General features: G+C 48.9%; 1 protein-coding gene across 2 annotated transcripts in view; it reads right to left on the bottom strand.

Annotated features, from left to right (window-relative positions):
• Positions 1–1,075: 1,075 nt before the first annotated feature.
• Positions 1,076–18,631, bottom strand: part of LOC133385719 (lysophosphatidic acid receptor 6-like) — a 31,143-nt gene continuing 13,587 nt past the window's right edge. Inside the window, exons 2-3 of one of the 2 annotated variants that reach the window (XM_061629310.1) lie at positions 16,226–16,349; positions 1,076–3,856 (exon numbers count right to left, since the gene is read on the bottom strand). In XM_061629310.1, the coding sequence (XP_061485294.1) occupies positions 2,753–3,835 (1,083 nt within the window). In that variant the 5' untranslated portion in view covers positions 3,836–3,856; positions 16,226–16,349 and the 3' untranslated portion in view covers positions 1,076–2,752. The remainder of the gene's footprint in view (positions 3,857–16,225; positions 16,350–18,631) is intronic. The other variant, XM_061629309.1, reaches the window with a different exon arrangement.

The raw sequence follows: 18,631 nt of genomic DNA, 5'->3' as shown, positions 1-18,631 counted from the left end.
CAGCGCATAGTTAAACTATGGAATTTGCTCCCACAAGATGCAGTAATGGCCACCAGCTTGGATGGCTTTAAAAGAAGATTAGACAGATTCATGGAGGACAGGGCTATCAATGGCTACTAGCCATGATGGCTGTGCTCTGCCACCCTAGTCAGAGGCAGCATGCTTCTGAAAACCAGTTGCCGGAAGCCTCAGGAGGGGAGAGTGTTCTTGCACTCGGGTCCTGCTTGCGGGCTTCCCCCAGGCACCTGGTTGGCCACTGTGAGAACAGGATGCTGGACTAGATGGGCCACTGGCCTGATCCAGCAGGCTCTTCTTATGTTCTTATGTTCTTAACTCTGATGTCCTGTGAAAATGCTGTTGTGGTCCTTATTATCTTCCATAATCCTGGTCTTCGTGCCCCTATGTTCCTCCTGATAGGAAGCCTATCCGGCACCAGCCTTGCCGCCGCCCAGGGCAGTGGACCGCTGTGTGCCCCACATGGCTTCTGGGAACCGAGAAAGCGGCCAGAGAGACCTTTGGTCCGCCTAGGTCAGTGTTGCCCACACTGACTGGAAGAGACTCTCCAGGGATGCAGCCCTACTTTTGAGAGGCTGCTGGGGATCAAACCTGGGACCTTTTGCATGCAAAGCAAGCACTCTAACCACAGAGCTGTGGCCCTTTCCTTGAGGCCCTGAATGTCAGAAAGCAACATAGGTAGACGTGAGTCAAAGGATTTCTTTGTAAAACTTAGAAAATATGTGCCCAACACGTATCTTAATTATGGACAGCTGTGTTATTTATAATTCTTGTATGCTTGCTGTTGGCCTGTATCTCTTTGTGAACAGCCTAGGTATTTCTACTTGAAACGAAACTTTTTTAACAATAATCAAAATAAGAATTAATTTCAGTAGGGACTACGTTCCAATTATTAAGGGCACTTCAACCTGAAGATTTGGTGTTGATCTTCCATGCAGGTTTTCCACAGGGATACATCCTCACCAAAACACCACCTCACATTTTCTCATTTAATCCTAACTTACTGTTTCCAAAGAAAATCAATTTTTATTAAAAAAAAAAAAAACAAGCAAGCAGCGGAAGTGGTAAATCTGGATTACATCTGTGCGTGCATGGAGGCGGGGGGCAGGATATGGGAGAAGCTCCAAACCCATAACAGACTGCCACATGGATGGGCCTTCAACTGAGACTTCCCTTATGATCAGGAATCTTTGTATGGGCAGGGGGTTAAGCCCACTAAGCCCAGGGTCAAAAATTCCCAACAGTTCCACTGTCTGGGATAATAATAATAATAATAATAATAATAATAATAAAATTTTATTTCTAAGCCACCTATCTGGCTGAATTAACAGCCACTCTAGGCGGCGTACATAAAAATTAAAATACAACATATAAGTACAATTATAACATGAAATTCTACTGAAATCAGTGGGGTTTACTTCAGAGTAGACATGTATATGCTCACACTGGACAGCTGCAGCCACCTCAGCGTATTTCCTTGGAAGGTTTAATCCAGCACACAATCAATACTACATACTTACGAAAGAAGTTCTGTACTTTTCAGTAGAAACTCCCAAGGGATTTTACATCAAAGAGAAAACTAGCTTATTGTAAAAAAGTAAAAATCACATGTGTTGCTCCGGACACTTTTGCCTCTGGAACTGCCCACTATTAACATATGGCCCCTGAAAGATTGCCCAGAAGAGAATGTGGCCCTTGGGCTGAAAAAAGGTTTCTCACCCCTGCTTTAGAGTAAAGATGATGATGATGATGATAGACCGCTTACTGTCTAAAAGATCTCAAAGCGGTTTACAATAGAATACACCTTCTTGACACTCCCAGCCACACCCACACACCCTTTTTGCTGCTGGGTTGAGAATGAGATCCTTGTTAATACCTTCTCCCACAACAACATACGCATGAAAGGGGGGAGTGTTGGCAGGCAGCTCCTCCCCAATCTCAGAGCGGTGAGATTTCCAGGGTCCCTGCACTCATCCAGGGTTTCGTTTCCTTTGGGAAGACGGTTAGTGGAGACTGCGGTGTCTTTATGAAATATGGTTTATTTACACACGGCACCCAAAAAGCCATGGTCCCTGACAGCATGTTTCTTCTTCCATGGCGCTGCAAACCCCAACCCCCATAAGTCACAGAGGGACCCCCAAGCATGCCCAGGCGACCAGCAGGGAGGGGTGCGGCTAAAGGCCCCCTCTTTTTGTTTGCGGTTGGGTTTTTTTCCTGTTTGCTGTTTGGTTTTTTCAAAGTAGGACACCCAAGCAGCCACGGAACGAGGGTGGAGGGAGAAGCCTGCAATGCTGCAATGGGTTTTTTGCCTGGATGACACTAAACTAAGAGCAGAAAAGAGGAGAATAGCACCCCCCAGTGTCCGCAGACTTTACCTGCAGGAGACAGGGAAACACCACCCCTTCAGTTAACATTTTAAATAGGGGGGCGTGGCAAGAAAAAAACCAATGCAGTTAATGCGACCACATGTGAACAGCAAAAAAAAATCCACAGCAAGGACGGACGTATATGAACCGTCCAAATCAATCCCGATGCAAAAAGAAGCATTTAAAATGTGGATCCAGGGCCCTGTGTAAACAGGGCCTGTATCTGGAGGGAGATGCTTGTCAAAGGCTAAGGCACGGTCTTCTTCGCTCATGTAACCACACAGCTAAGATGCGCACGCAGACACACGTGTGACTCCAATGAATAAAGGCTAGGAAGGGGATCTAGCCAGACGGCCGGCCATGTCCCCTCGTCATTGCGCTGTGCCAGGACTGGTGCTTTCTCCCCCAGCAGATGATCCCTTGCTGGCAACAAGCCTGCGGAGCCACAGCAGGGATCGCTGGGATGTCTCCAGGCGGTGGCGGCGGCGGCAGCGGCAGGTGCCTTTGCACCAGCCTGGCTGCCAAGTGAAGCGCTCTGCGGCGAAGTAGTAGACCAGCGGGTCAAGGCAGGCGTTGAGGCTGGTGAGTGCCATGGTGACCCGGCGGGCAACATAGGTGGCCCGTATGAGGGGGCAGCCACCCAGGACACCCACCCGGCCCAGCGTATGGACCAGCTGCACCAGGTGGTAGGGCGCGAAGCAGACCAGGAAGACCCCGAGGACCACCAGCACTGTCCGCAGTGCCTTGTGCCTCACCGCATGCGAGCCGGGCTGCATCCCCGGCGAGGCCAGCAGCCGCCACGCAATGAGCGGGTAGCACACACCGATCAAGAAGAGCGGCAGCAGGAAGCCGACCACAGCCGCGAAGATGCTGACGGAGGAGATCCGGCCCTTCCAGGAGCCAGAGGAGAAGTTCTCCAGGCAGGCCGTGCGGCCGTCGGCGAAATGGCTGGTCAGGGGCCCCCGGAGTGCCAGGTACAGGCTGGCCGCCACCAACACCGCCCACACTCCCAAGGCGGCACCCACGCGGTAGCGGAGCTGCCGGAACTGCAGGTGCCTCAGTGGGTGCACCACGGCCACGTAGCGCTCCAGGCAGATGCAGGCCAGGAAGAGAGAGCTGCCGTATAGATTGGCGAAGAAGAGGCAGCCGGTGACTTTGCAGAGGACTTCCCCGAAGACCCAGTCATTGTGGAGCGCGTGGTAGGCGATGCGGAAGGGCAAGGTCAGCACGAAAAGCAGGTCGATGGTGGCCAGGTTCACCAGGAAGACGTTGGCGGGGGCCGTGGCTGACTTGGTCCGAATGAAGTAGGTCAACACAAAGACATTCCCAGCCAGTCCCAGGACAAAGACCAGGCTGTAGACCACGGGGAAGAGGAGGTACTGGAAATCAGCGCTCTCGGAGCAGCTGGAGGAAGTATTGCTGCTGTTCCACATGGAGCCACCAGCTGGCAGCATGGAGAAGTTCCACAATAGCAGCTGAAAAATGAAAGAAGAAACGTGCGCTCAGGCCTGTTTGTGGTGCTTAGTCCTCCTAATGCCCAGTGTGTTACCCTCACTCCCACCCCCAGGCTCAGTATGCCCTCACTCACCCAGTAGCCACAAATGTGTGTCCATAGCCAGCCATTGCCTTAATATCCCATGCAAGTAAAGTAATGCTTATTCCCTTAATATTCCATGCAAGTAAAGTAATGCTCAAGAGTGTACAACAAAGGCTCTTACCATATTGTTGTTGTTGTTATGTGCCTTCAAGTTGATTATGACTTATGGCGACCCTATGAATTGGCGATCTCCAATAGCATCTGTTATAAACCACCCTGTAAATTCAGGTCTGTGGCTTCCTTTATGGAATCAATCCATCTCTTGTTTGGCCTTCCTCTTTTTCTACTCCCTTCTGTTTTCCCCAGCATTATTGTCTTTTCTAGTGAATCATGTCTTCTCATGTGTCCAAAGTATGATAACCTCAGTTTCATCATTTTAGCTTCTAGTGATAGTTCTGGTTTAATTTGTTCTAACTGTAGAGTGCAGCACCAATTTACCAGTATAACCAGTAGAGTCCAGTAGCGTTTTAGCTTGCTTATCAGTGCCAGTCACCGACCGAAATAATAGACCATCAGCCAAGTCTTTAAGAAAACGAAACTTTACTGTTTTCACACCGTGCTCCGTCTCTTGCTTACCAACCAACTCTATAATGCTTTCCTATTACCCCCACACCTCTGTGTGCTCATTGAAGCCTTTTCATTGCTGCTTCACTTATCAGTTACAGCTGCAGCCTGACCTTGGGCGTTTCTGCCAAGTGCTGTCAATTACCGGCTTCACTGTGTCTTTAACTCCTAACAGTCTTGTCTGGAACTGGCTGTGTTGCCCACCTAAGCCTGACAGTAACACCCAATTATTTGTCTTTTTCGCGGTCCATGGTATGCACAAAGCTCTTGTGCACGAAGAACAAGCCAGCCAGATGCCACTGAGCACCTCAGAAGCAAGGAATGATGCAGAGAGCAATCTGCTTGTTGTTGCTTATCTGTCTACATTGCCTGCCAATCGTCTGCACTGGGAAATCATCTCCTGGGTTTTTCATAATTATGGAAGCAAAGAAAAAAATGGAAGCCAAAGGCTGCCAGGGGCAGTGAGAACACTGGCATTTAGCCCCTTCTTGCTGTTATGTAAATTTCTCTGCTTTGCCCGTCCTTCTTCCAAGTACCTCAGAGCCCTAAGAAGGTAAAAAGTGAGCCCCAGGCTGTCTAATTTTTTCCAAGGCGCTTAGAGGTTTCCTAAAACAATGAAGCACAGCTAAATTATATTTCCCAGATTAGAAAAGGTGCAAACAAATCCAAGAGGATGCCAGCATGGCATGTAGGGTCAAACAAGCTGTTAAAGCAAGTAAGACAACTTTTAAATGTGGAAGTCTTACCCAAATAAAAACAAAAAGGGTCATAAATCTGAGCACCTGGTTCAGATGCCTTTAAAAGTTGCCTTTGAAGATGGAACAGAAATGTCTGCCGGTCCAAACACAGCTGTCAGATTTTTGAATGGAACCAACTAGATGAAACTTATATTATTTCACCTACCATTAGATATGATTTCATTGTTGAGCCCAGTTCAAAGTGCTGATTGTTACCTATACAGTTCTCAATAGATTGAAGCCATGATACCTTCAGTATCACATCCTCCCACAGTACCTGCCCACACGTATTATTATTATTATTATTATCATTATTATTATCATTATCTTTATCTTTATCTTTATCTTTATTTATACCCTGCCCTTTTTCCAAACTGGAACTCAAGGCGGCTTCCAGATAAAAACATGTGTCGGGGCACGCTCTAGACCTTGTTTTTGCCACTGGACATGGGGATGGTGATCTGGATGTGGGAAGTTTTACGTCTCTCCCGTTGTCATGGACAGATCACCGTTTGCTGAAGTTTAGACTCACAGCGGCTTTTCCCCTCTGCAAGGATGGGGGACCCATTAAAGTGGTCCGCCCCCGGAGACTAATGAATCCTGAAGGCTTTCAGAGGGCTCTGGGGGATTTTCCGGCTGATAAGACTGGCGCTCCTGTCGAAGCCCTGGTTGAACTGTGGAATGTGGAGATGACGCTCATACAGCTCCATGGTACACCCCAGAGCTGAGAGCGATGAAACAAGATAGGAGGTGGCTAGAGCGGAGGTGGAGACGAACTCCCGACGGATGCAATTATGCGCTGGTAAGTGTTCTACCAAGCTGTACTTAGGAGCGGTGAGGGTGGCGAAGAAACAACATTTTGCTGCCACCATTAAGTCATCTCTCTGCCGCCCAACGGAGCTTTTTAGAGTTGTCCGAGGGTTGCTCCATCCTGGCCCTCAGGACATGGTAGGGTCATCGGTGGCCCGTTGTAATGAGTTTGCTGGACACTTCCAGAATAAGATCTTATGCATCCGACGGGACCTAGACTCTCAGTTTACAGCAGTTGATCCTAATGAGGTGTCTAGAGCTCAGTCTTGTCATGTTTTATTGGATGAGTTTCAGTTGGTTCAGCTCGAGGACGTGGACAAGGTGCTTGGACAGGTGCGTGCTACCACTTCGGTACTAAATCCTTGCCCCTCTTGGCTAATAAAAACTAGCAGGGATGGAACAGTTGGCTGGGCCAGGGAAGTGATAAATGCCTCTTTATGAGAGGGAGCGGTTCCTGGCCACCTGAAAGAGGCGGCAGTGAGACCGCTTCTGAAAAAACCTTCCTTGGACCCAGAAAATTTTAACAGCTATAGACCAGTGGCGAATGTTCCATTCCTGGGCAAGATCTTGGAATGAGTGGTTGCTGGCCAGCTCCAGGCGCTATTGGATGAAACCGATTATCTAGATCCATTTCAATTGGGTTTTAGGCCCGGTTTTGGCACCGAGACAGCCTTGGTCACCCTGTATGATGACCTGTGTCGGGAGAGGGACAGAGGGAGTGTAACTCTGTTGATTCTCCTTGATCTCTCAGCAGCTTTTGATACCATCGACCATGGTATCCTTCTGGAGAGGCTCGCGGAGTTGGGAGTTGGAGGTACTGCTTGGCAGTGGTTCCGCTCCTACTTGGCGGGTCGTCTTCAGAAGGTAGTGCTTGGGGAACACTGCTCGACACCGTGGGCTCTCCAATGTGGAGTCCCACATGGGTCAGTTCTGTCCCCCATGCTTTTCAACATCTATATGAAGCCATTGGGTGCAGTCATCAGGAGGTTTGGAGTGCGTTGCCATCAGTACGCTGATGACACGCAGCTCTACTTCTCCTTTTCATCTTCGTCAGGTGAGGCTGTCAATGTGCTGAACCATTGCCTGGCTGCGATAATGGACTGGATGGGAGCTAACAAACTGAGGCTCAATCCAGACAAGACTGAGATGCTGCTTGTGGGTGGTTTCTCTGACCAGATAGTGGATATACCTCCTGTCCTGGACGGGGTTACACTCCCCCTAAAGGAACAGGTTCGTAGTTTGGGAGTTGTTTTAGATCCTTCCTTGTCACTTGAGGCTCAAGTAGCCTCGGTGGCACGGAATGCGTTCTACCAACTTCGATTGGTAGCCCAGCTACGTCCCTATCTGAGCAGGGAAGTCCTAACATCAGTGGTACATGCTCTGGTAACCTCGCGATTGGATTACTGCAATGCGCTTTACGTAGGGCTACCTTTGAAGACAGTTCGGAAGCTGCAGCTCGTGCAAAATGCAGCGGCAAGACTGATAACGAAGACCAAGCGGTCCGAACACATAACACCTATCTGGCTCGCTTGCACTGGCTGCCAATATGCTTCCGGGCCAGATTCAAAGTGTTGGTTTTGACTTATAAAGCCTTACACGGTGCGGGACCACAATACCTGCTGGAACGCCTCTCCCAATACAAACCTGCTCGTACACTACGCTCCACATTGAAGGCCTTCCTCTGAGTTCCGACTCAGAGAGAGGCTCGGAGAGTGGTAACAAGAACTAGGGCCTTCTCGGTGGTGGCCCCTGAACTGTGGAATACTCTCCCCGATGAGGTGCACTTGGCGCCAACTTTGCTATCTTTTCAGTGCCAAGTTAAAACCTTCCTCTTTTCTAAGGCATTTTAATCTAATTTTAATCTTAATTTAGTTTTAAACTTGTTATAACTGATTTTAGATTTTCATTTTTTTTTCATATGTGTTAAGAACATAAGAACATAAGAAGAGCCTGCTGGATCAGGCCAGTGGCCCATCTAGTCCAGCATCCTGTTCTCACAGTGGCCAACCAGGTGCCTGGGGGAAGCCCGCAAGCAGGACCCGAGTGCAAGAACACTCTCCCCTCCTGAGGCTTCCAGCAACTGGTTTTCAGAAGCATGCTGCCTCTGACTAGGGTGGCAGAGCACAGCCATCACAGCTAGTAGCCATTGATAGCCCTGTCCTCCATGAATTTGTCTAATCTTCTTTTAAAGCCATCCAAGCTGGTGGCCATTACTGCATCTTGTGGGAGCAAATTCCATAGTTTAACTATGCGCTGAGTAAAGAAGTCCTTCCTTTTGTCTGTCATGAATCTTCCAACATTCAGCTTCTTTGAATGTCCACGAGTTCTAGTATTATGAGAGAGGGAGAAGAACTTTTCTCTATCCACTTTCTCAATGCCATGCATAATTTTATACACTTCTATCATGTCTCCTCTGACCCGCCTTTTCTCTAAACTAAAAAGCCCCAAATGCTGCAACCTTTCCTCGTAAGGGAGTCGCTCCATCCCCTTGATCATTCTGGTTGCCCTCTTCTGAACCTTTTCCAACTCTAGAATATCCTTTTTGAGATGAGGCGACCAGAACTGTACACAGTATTCCAAATGCGGCTGCACCATAGATTTATACAACGGCATTATGATATCGGCTGTTTTATTTTCAATACCTTTCCTAATTATCACTAGCATGGAATTTGCCTTTTTCACAGCTGCCGCACACTGGGTCGACATTTTCATCGTGCTGTCCACTACAACCCCAAGGTCTCTCTCCTGGTCGGTCACCGCCAGTTCAGACCCCATGAGCGTATATGTGAAATTCACATTTTTTGCTCCAATATGCATAATTTTACACTTGTTTATATTGAATTGCATTTGCCATTTTTCCACCCATTCACTCAGTTTGGAGAGGTCTTTTTGGAGCTCTTCGCAATCCCTTTTTGTTTTAACAACCCTGAACAATTTAGTGTCGTCAGCAAACTTGGCCACTTCACTGCTCACTCCTAATTCTAGGTCATTAATGAACAAGTTGAAAAGTACAGGTCCCAATATCGATCCTTGAGGGACTCCACTTTCTACAGCCCTCCATTGGGAGAACTGTCCGTTTATTCCTACTCTCTGCTTTCTGCTTCTTAACCAATTCCTTATCCACAAGAGGACCTCTCCTCTTATTCCATGATTGCTAAGCTTCCTCAGAAGCCTTTGGTGAGGTACCTTGTCAAACGCTTTTTGAAAGTCTAAGTACATTATGTCCACTGGATCACCTCTATCTATATGCTTGTTGACACTCTCAAAGAATTCTAATAGGTTACTGAGACAGGACTTTCCCTTGCAGAAGCCATGCTGGCTCTGCTTCAGCAAGGCTTGTTCTTCTATGTGCTTGGTTAATCTAGCTTTAATCATACTTTCTACCAGTTTTCCAGGGACAGAAGTTAAGCTAACTGGCCTGTAATTTCCGGGATCCCCTCTGGATCCCTTTTTGAAGATTGGTGTTACATTTGCCACTTTCCAGTCCTCAGGCACGGAGGAGGACCCGAGGGACAAGTTACATATTTTAGTTAGCAGATCAGCAATTTCACCTTTGAGTTCTTTGAGAACTCTCGGGTGGATGCCATCCGGGCCCGGTGATTTGTCAGTTTTTATATTGTCCATTAAGCCTAGAACTTCCTCTCTCGTTACCACTATTCGTCTTAGTTCCTCAGAATCCCTTCCTGCAAATGTTAGTTCAGGTTCAGGGATCTGCCCAATATCTTCCACTGTGAAGACAGATGCAAAGAATTCATTTAGCTTCTCTGCAATCTCCTTATCGTTCTTTAGTACACCTTTGACTCCATCATCCAAGGGTCCAATCGCCTCCCTAGATGGTCTCCTGCTTTGAATGTATTTATAGAATTTTTTGTTGTTGGTTTTTATGTTCTTAGCAATGTGCTCCTCAAATTCTTTTTTAGCATCCCTTATTGTCTTCTTGCATTTCTTTTGCCAGAGTTTGTGTTCTTTTTTATTTTCTTCATTCGGACAAGACTTCCATTTTCTGAAGGAAGACTTTTTGCCTCTAAGAGCTTCCTTGACTTTGCTCGTTAACCATGCTGGCATCTTCTTGGCCCTGGCGGTACCTTTTCTGATCTGCGGTATGCACTCCAGTTGAGCTTCTAATAGAGTGTTTTTAAACAACTTCCAAGCATTTTCGAGTGATGTGACCCTCTGGACTTTGTTTTTCAGCTTTCTTTTTACCAATCCCCTCAGTTTTGTGAAGTTTCCTCTTTTGAAGTCAAATGTGACCATGTTGGATTTTCTTGGCAATTGGCCAGTTACATGTATGTTTAATTTAATAGCACTGTGGTCACTGCTCCCAATCGGTTCAACAACACTTACATCTCGCACCAGGTCCCGGTCCCCACTGAGGATTAAGTCCAGGGTTGCCGTCCCTCTGGTCGGTTCCATAACCAACTGGTCTAGGGAATAGTCATTTAGAATATCTAGAAACTTTGCTTCTTTGTCATGACTGGAACACATATGCAGCCAGTCTATGTCCGGGTAGTTGAAGTCACCCATTACTACCACATTTCCTAGTTTGGATGCTTCCTCAATTTCATATCTCATCTCAAGGTCTCCCTGAGCATTTTGATCAGGGGGACGATAGATCGTTCCCAGTATTAAGTCCCTCCTGGGGCATGGTATCACCACCCACAACGATTCTGTGGAGGAGTCTGTGTCAGGCCCAGGATGTGACTCAGAAACCAGACCAACGGCTGTAGTTAATTCGTGTTTTATTAGGGTAATGTCCAAACAAAGACTAGGTTTTCTCATGAAGCAATACAGGGATACAGGTCCTGCGGCATTGGGAGAAAGTTGACAGAGCAAGGGACTTCTTCCCGCCTGTTCTTTAAGAAGGGGCCAAACAGGCGCGCAATCTTTCGCTCCTCCTTAACTGCCCCTCAGGTACTGCCCGCCTTCCCCCCCTTCTCTCCTGTCTTTTCAGCTGTCTGCGTGTGCGCGGTGAGGGGGGAAGCATCACCCCCTCCTCTTCTGAAGTTTCCGATTCCAGGATGGGGGATAGGGGAGGGGCTGATGGTAAACTGCCTCCCCGCTTTTTGGCTGTGAGCAGCCCTCCCTCTTTCCCCTCTTGCTCTGAGCCTGAAAGAGGGGGAGGCGTGAGAATGTCCAGGGAGGGCTCAGGCTCCCTGTTGCTAAGCGACCTTATCACTAGCAGTTCCTCTGTTTCGTCTTCGCTCCAAAGGGGGGAAGTTCCTCCCCCTTCCCTCTGCCATCCATCCGAATACTCTTCACCCAACTCTCCGGGATCCAGCTCCCCGGGATTGGGACCCCAGCTCTGCCTTCTGACAGTCTGCCTCTTTTGGGGTTTCGAGCTTGCTGGATTCAATGCCTTCTTTCACGTATAGAGCGACTCCACCACCAATACGTCCTTCCCTGTCCTTCCGATATAGTTTATATCCAGGGATAACCGTATCCCACTGGTTTTCTCCATTCCACCAGGTCTCCGTTATGCTCACTATATCAATGCTCTCCTCTAAGACCAAGCACTCCAGTTCTCCCATCTTCGTTCGCAGGCTCCTAGCATTAGCGTACAGGCACTTGTAAGCAGCGTCTCTCTTCAAGTGTCTTTGGCACTTGTGGTTAGGCCTGTGGTAATTTTGCTCTTCTGAATGTATATCCTGTGCCCCTGCTCTCACAATGCCTACTTCTAGGCCTACCCCTTTTAAAATTTCATCATTTCTTTGGTTTTTATCCCAGGGGGGAGGTTTATTCCGAACCGGACCTTTCTCAGCTCCTGTCGGGTTTCCCCCCTCAGTCAGTTTAAAAGCTGCTCTGCCACCTTTCTAATTTTAAGTGCCAGCAGTCTAGTTCCATTCTGGTTCAAGTGGAGCCCATCCCTTTTGTACAGGCCCGGCTTGTCCCAAAATGTTCCCCAGTGCCTAAGAAATCCAAACCCTTCCACCCGACACCATCGTCTCATCCACTCATTGAGACTGTGAGGCTGGGCCTGTCTGGCTGGTCCTGCACATGGAACTGGTAGCATTTCAGAGAAAGCCACCTTGGAGGTCCTGGCTTTCAGCATCCTACCTAGCAACCTAAATTTTGCTTCCAGGACCTCACGGCTGCATTTCCCCATGTTGTTGGTGCCAACGTGCACCACAACCACTGACTCCTTCCCAGCACTGTCTACCAAACTATCTAAACGACGGGCGATATCCGCAACCTTCGCACCAGGCAGGCAAAACACCTTGCGGTGTACACGCCCATCACACACCCCACTGTCTATGTTCCTAATGATCGAATCTTGTTCTTGTTTTATTATGATGGGTTTTATTGTATGTATTTGTATTTTTGCTGTACACCGCCCAGAGAGCTATGCTAGTCAGGCGCTATAAAAATTTAATAAATAAATAAATAAATAAGTACACATCATTAAGAACCTATAAAAATATAAAACATATAAACATATAAAATCAGCATTAAAACAGGATTAAACTATTAAGATGTTAAAACCAATTACTCTTAAAATACTGCAACCCAGTTTAGGAGCATACAGGCAAAACAATAACATACAGCATCCTCTTCAGTCACTACCCTTAAAATCTTCAGTTCCAAAGGCCTGCCGGAAGAAAAAAGTCTTTAGCTGTCAGCAGAAAGACTGCACAGAGGAGGCTATTCTTGCCTCCCTACGGAGGGAGTTCCAGAGCTTAGGGGCAGCCACTGAAAAGGCCCTATCTCGTGTTCCCACCAGTCGCACTTGTGAAGGTGTTGGGATCGTGAGAAGGGTCTCTCCCGAAGATCTCAGGGCCCGGGCAGGTTCATATAGGGAGATACGGTCTGACAGACAGCCTGGACCTAAGCCGTATAGGGCTTTATAGGTCATAACCAGCACTTTGAATTGTGTCCGGAAACAGACTGGCAGCCAGTGGAGCTGTTGCAGCAGGGGAGTTGTATGGTCCCTGTAACCAGCCCCAGTTAACATTCTGGCTGCAGCTCGTTGCACCAGCTGAAGTTTCCAAACAGTCTTCAAAGGCAGCCCCACGTAGAGCGCGTTACAGTAGTCTAAGCGGGATGTAACTAAGGCATGTGTCACCATAGCCAGATCAGACGACTCCAGGAACAGGCGCAGTTGGCGCACTAATCTTAACTGTGCAAAAGCATTCCTGGCCACCGCAGAAACCTGGGCCTCCAGGTTTAAGGCTGAGTCCAGGAGCACACCCAAACTGTGAACCTGCGTCTTCAGGGGGAGTGTAACCCCATCCAGCACAGGCTGAACCCCTATTCCCTGATCCGCCTTTCAACTGACTAGGAGCACCTCTGTCTTGTCTGGATTAAGCTTCAGCTTGTTCACCCTCATCCAGTCCACTACTGCTGTCAGACACTGGTTTAGAACCGAGACAGTTTCCTTGGAATTAGGTGGAAAGGAGAAGTAGAGTTGGGTATCATCTGCATACTGGTGGCACCGAACCCCAAATCTCCGGACAACCTCTCCCAGCAGTTTCATGTAGATATTAAATAGCATGGGGGACAGAACTGAACCCTGAGGGACCCCAAAGGCCAATGGCCAAGGAGTCGAACAGGAATCCCCCAGCACCACCTTCTGGGTTTGACCCTCCAGGAAGGAACGGAGCCATCGTAAAACGGTGCCCCCAAGTCCCATCCCGGTAAGGCGACCCAGAAGGATACCATGGTCGATGGTATCGAAAGCCGCTGAGAGGTCTAACAGAACCAACAGGGACACACTCCCCCTGTCCAGTTCTCTGCGTAGGTCATCTACCAAGGCGACCAAAGCCGTCTCAGTCCCATAACCAGGTCTGAAACCAGACTGAAATGGATCTAGATAATCCGTTTCATCCAGGAATCCCTGTAGTTGGGAGGCCACCACGCACTCTATTACCTTGTCCAGGAATGGGATATTAGACACTGGTCAATTATCCAGAATAGAGGGGTCTAGGGAGGGCTTTTTCAACAAAGGCCTTACAACTGCCTCCTTTAGGCACATTGGAACTCTGCCTTGTTGTAGGGAGGCATTGGCCACTTCCTTAACCCACTCGGCCAGGCCCCCTCTGGCACTTTTAATAAGCCAGGAAGGGCAAGGGTCTAACAGACATGTGGTGGGCCTCACCTCTCCAAGGATCCTGTCCACATCCTCAGGTTGTACAAGCTGAAAAGAATCCATTATTATTGGACAAGCAGGAGTCAAAGTTACATCCACTGAGCCTGTATCAACTATAGCATCCAAGTCAGAACGAATCTGAACGATTTTGTCTGCGAAGTGCTGTGCAAATTCTTGACAGCGGGCTGATGAGTGGTCTATATTACCCTCTCAGGGGCCAGAATGTAGGAGACCCCTGACCACTCAAAACAGCTCTGCTGGTCGGCTCCCCGCAGACACAATGGTGGCTGAAAAGAATAATTTCTTTGCTGCCCGCACTGCCATGGAGTAGGCCTTCAGATAGGCTCTAGCCCGTGTTCGGTCAGACTCGGTCCGAGTCTTCCGCCAACATCGCTCTAGTCTCCGTCTCATTTGTTTCATCACCATCAGCTCCCTGGTAAACCAGGGAGCTGGTTTGGCTCCATTCCGTGAGAGGGGACGCTCAGGAGCGATCATGTCCACCGCCCTGGCCATTTCCCCATTCCAGAGGTCAGCCAGAGCTTCAACAGAATCGCCTGCCAAGGTGACAGGAAAAACCCCAAGAGCTCTCAGGAAACTATCTGGATCCATCAGCCTCCTGGGGCGGACCATCCTAATTGGTCCCCCACCCCTGCAGAGGTTTTGAGTCCCAGTGAGTCTAAACCCAACCAGGTAGTGATCTGTCCATGACAACGGTACTACAGAGAGTTCCTCCACACCAAGATCACCATCATCCCATCCAGCACAGAACACAAGGTCCAGAGTGTGGCCAGCAGCATGAGTGGAACCAGATATTACTTGGGACAGACCCATGGTTGTCATGGAGGCCAAGAAATCCTGAACCACTCCCGCCAGAGCGGTCTCGGCATGGATGTTGAAGTCCCCCAGTAAAACAAACCTAGGTGATTCCAACACCAACCCCGAGACCACCCCGGCTAGCTCAGGAAGGGAGACTGTTGAGCAGCGGGGTGGGCAGTACACCAACAGAATCCCTATTCTGTCCCAGCCGCCCAACTTCAGATACACACACTCGAACCCTGAAGACTGTGGGATAGGGCACCTGGTCAGGGGAATGGTATTACGATAGACCACTGCAACTCCACCTCCCCGCCCCCCAGATCTTGCCTGCTGCTGTACAGAGAAACCTGGTGGGCAAAGCTGAGAGAGATTAACCCCCCATCTTCATCCAACCAGGTCTCACGTAGGTGCATAGGAGTCAGAACAAGAGTTCCCATCCAACCACAATGACTGAAGGTGGCTTTCTGGGGTTTCAGTAGAGAGTCTTTCTGCAGCTATGCCTGGAGATGCTTCCAGGGATTGAGCCTGGGACCTTCTGCATGCAAAGCGCATGCTCTGCCGCTGAGCCACAGCCTTTCCCTCACATGCCATTCAACAGCAGAGGTCATGCTCCTGAACTTTCCAGTGCCGAATTTGGGCATATGAACACACATGACAAGCCTTCTTCCATCACCACATTCCTCATCTATGGCATATCCTGCAGGAGAGCCACCTGGCTCAATCCCTGACCGGCTTTCAAGATACGGCCAACCCGCCTCCCCCAAACAAACCAGGCTCTTTAGACAACCTTTTGGACTGGCCTGCTTTTGAAAACAACTGGCATGGAAATGGAATTGGAATTTTGACTGAGGGTGGAGGAGGTAAAGGACTGCTCCCTCTCCCTCCCCCTTCCCCCCCCTCTCTCTCTCCCTGCCACTAGGGTCCCAGAAGAGTGCTGGATTTGGTCATTCATCCACTTTCAGTTCTCCCTTTTGGATTGCTCTGTTAGTAAATAATACTATTGCCTAAGGGGAAAGGCAAGATATAAATTGGATATGGGAGTAGACAAATTCAAGGGGGGCTTTATTGATGGGGTGGAGGGACATGAGTGCCATCTTCAAATACCTATAGGGCTGTCTGGTGGAAGAGTAGGGCAAATACTTGTTCTCAGTTGCTTCATGGGTAGGGCTAGATCTAATAGGTTTAAGTGACAGGAGAGTACATTACAGTTGACTGTTAGGAGAAACCTTTAACTTACTGATGGTAAGAGCAGTTTGAGAATGGAACTGATGGCTGAGATGCCTGGTGAGTTCTTCCTTGCTGGAGGCCTCCAAGCAGAGGCTGGGCAGCCATCTGTTGAGGATGCTCAAGCTCTGGATCTCCTGCATCAAGCACAGGGTAGGCCCCTTCCAAATCTGTTATGTATTTTTTTTATTTATTTTATTTATTTATTTCATTTTTAAACCGCCCATAGCGAATAGCTCTCTGGGTGGTGAACAAAACAAGATTAAAATACAATATTACAATAAAATTACAATAAAATCAGCAACAAGTTAAATGAAAAAAAAATTAAATGAAACACATTGAACATTAAAATGCCTGGGAGTATAGCCAGGTCTTAACCTGGCGCCTAAAAGAAAGTACCGAAGGCGCCAGGCGTATCTCCACAGGTAGGCTGTTCCACAGTTCGGGGGCCACCACAGAAAAGGCCCTAGATCTAATAACAATCCTCCGGGCAACCTGATGAGTTGGTACTCGGAGGAGGGCCTTGGATATTGAACGAAGTGAACGGGTAGGTTCATAGCGGGAGAGGCGTTCCACAAGGTATGGTGGTCCCACACCATGTAAGGCTTTATAGGTCAAAACCAGCACCTTGAATCTGGCTCGGAAACAAATAGGCAGCCAGTGCAGGCGGGCCAGGACAGGTGTTATATGTGCAGACCAGCGGGTCCTCGTTAACAACCTGGCTGCCGCATTTTGCACTAGCTGAAGTTTCCGAACGGTCTTCAAGGGCAGCCCTACGTAGAGCGCATTACAGTAGTCCAGTCTAGAGGTTACCAGAGCGTGAACAACTGAGGCGAGATCGTCACTGTCCAGATAGGGGCGTAGTTGGGCTACTAAGCGAAGATGGTAAAACGCATTCCATGCCACCGAGGCCACTTGAGCCTCAAGCGACAAGGAAGGGTCAAAAAGGACCCCCAAGCTATGAACCTGTTCCTTCAAGGGGAGTGTAACCCCATCTAGAACAGGATGAACATCCACCATCTGGGCAGGTAAAGAGCTCACCAACAGTGTCTCAGTCTTGTCTGGATTAAGTTTCAGTTTATTAGCTCTCATCCAGTCCATTATCGCAGTCAGGCAACGGTTCAGCACATCAACAGCCTCACCTGAAGAAGGTGAAAAGGAGAAGTAGAGTTGCGTGTCATCAGCGTACTGATGGCAACGCACTCCAAAACTCCTGATGACCGCACCCAGAGGCTGCATGTAGATGTTAAAGAGCATGGGGGACAAGACCGACCCCTGAGGGACTCCACAATGGAGAGTCCAGGGTGTCGAGCAATGTTCCCCAAGCACTACCTTCTGGCGACGATCCGCTAAGTAGGAGCAGAGCCACTGCCAAGCAGTGCCCCCAACTCCCAACTCCGCGAGCCTCCCCAAAAGGATACCATGGTCGATGGTATCAAACGCCGCTGAGAGATCAAGGAGAATCAACAGGGTCACACTCCCCCTGTCCCTCTCCCGACAAAGGTCATCATACAGGGCGACCAAGGCTGTTTCAGTGCCAAAACCAGGCCTAAAACCGGATTGAAACGGATCCAGATAATCGGTTTCATCCAAGAGCGCCTGGAGCTGGCCGGCGACCACCCGCTCCAGGACCTTGCCCAAAAAAGGGACATTCGCCACCGGTCTATAGTTGTTCAAAATATCTGGGTCCAAAGAAGGTTTCTTTAGAAGAGGTCTCACTACTGCCTCCTTGAGACTACCAGGGACTACTCCCTCTCTCAAGGAGGCGTTTATCACCTCTTTGGCCCAGCCGGTGGTTACAGCCCTGCTGGCCTTCACCAGCCAAGATGGGCAAGGATCAAGGGCAGACGTGGTCGCCCGCACCATTCCAAGCACCTTGTCCACTTCCTCGAGCTGCACCAACTGAAACTCATCCAACAATGAAGGACAAGACCGCGCTCTGGACACTTCAATGGAGTCATCTGTCATAACATCAGAGTCTAAGTCCCGACGGATGCAAGCAATCTTATCCTGGAAGTGCTCCGCAAATTCGTTGCAGCGAGCTTCCGATGTTTCCTTAGTATCAGGAGGGCCAGAATGTAAAAGCCCTCGTACCACCCTAAAAAGCTCCGCTGGGCGGCAAAGAGATGATCTAATGGTGGCAGCAAAATATGACTTTTTTGCCGCCCTAACCACTTTTACATACAACTTAGTGGAAGCACTCACCAAAGAATGACTACATCCGTCAGGAGTTCGCCTCCACCTGCACTCTAGCCTCCTTCTCTCTTGCTTCATCACTCTCAGCTCCGGGGTATACCACGGTGCTGTTTGAGTTCTGCACCGAAGGGGGCGCGCGGGAGCGATCATGTCAATGGCCCGGGTCATCTCCGCATTCCACAGATCGACCATGGCCTCGACAGGAGCGCCAGTGCTATCAGCC

This window comes from Rhineura floridana, chromosome 5 (genome assembly GCF_030035675.1).
Source record: "Rhineura floridana isolate rRhiFlo1 chromosome 5, rRhiFlo1.hap2, whole genome shotgun sequence".
NCBI lineage: Eukaryota > Metazoa > Chordata > Lepidosauria > Squamata > Rhineuridae > Rhineura > Rhineura floridana.
This window is presented reverse-complemented; position numbering and strand designations above follow the sequence as displayed.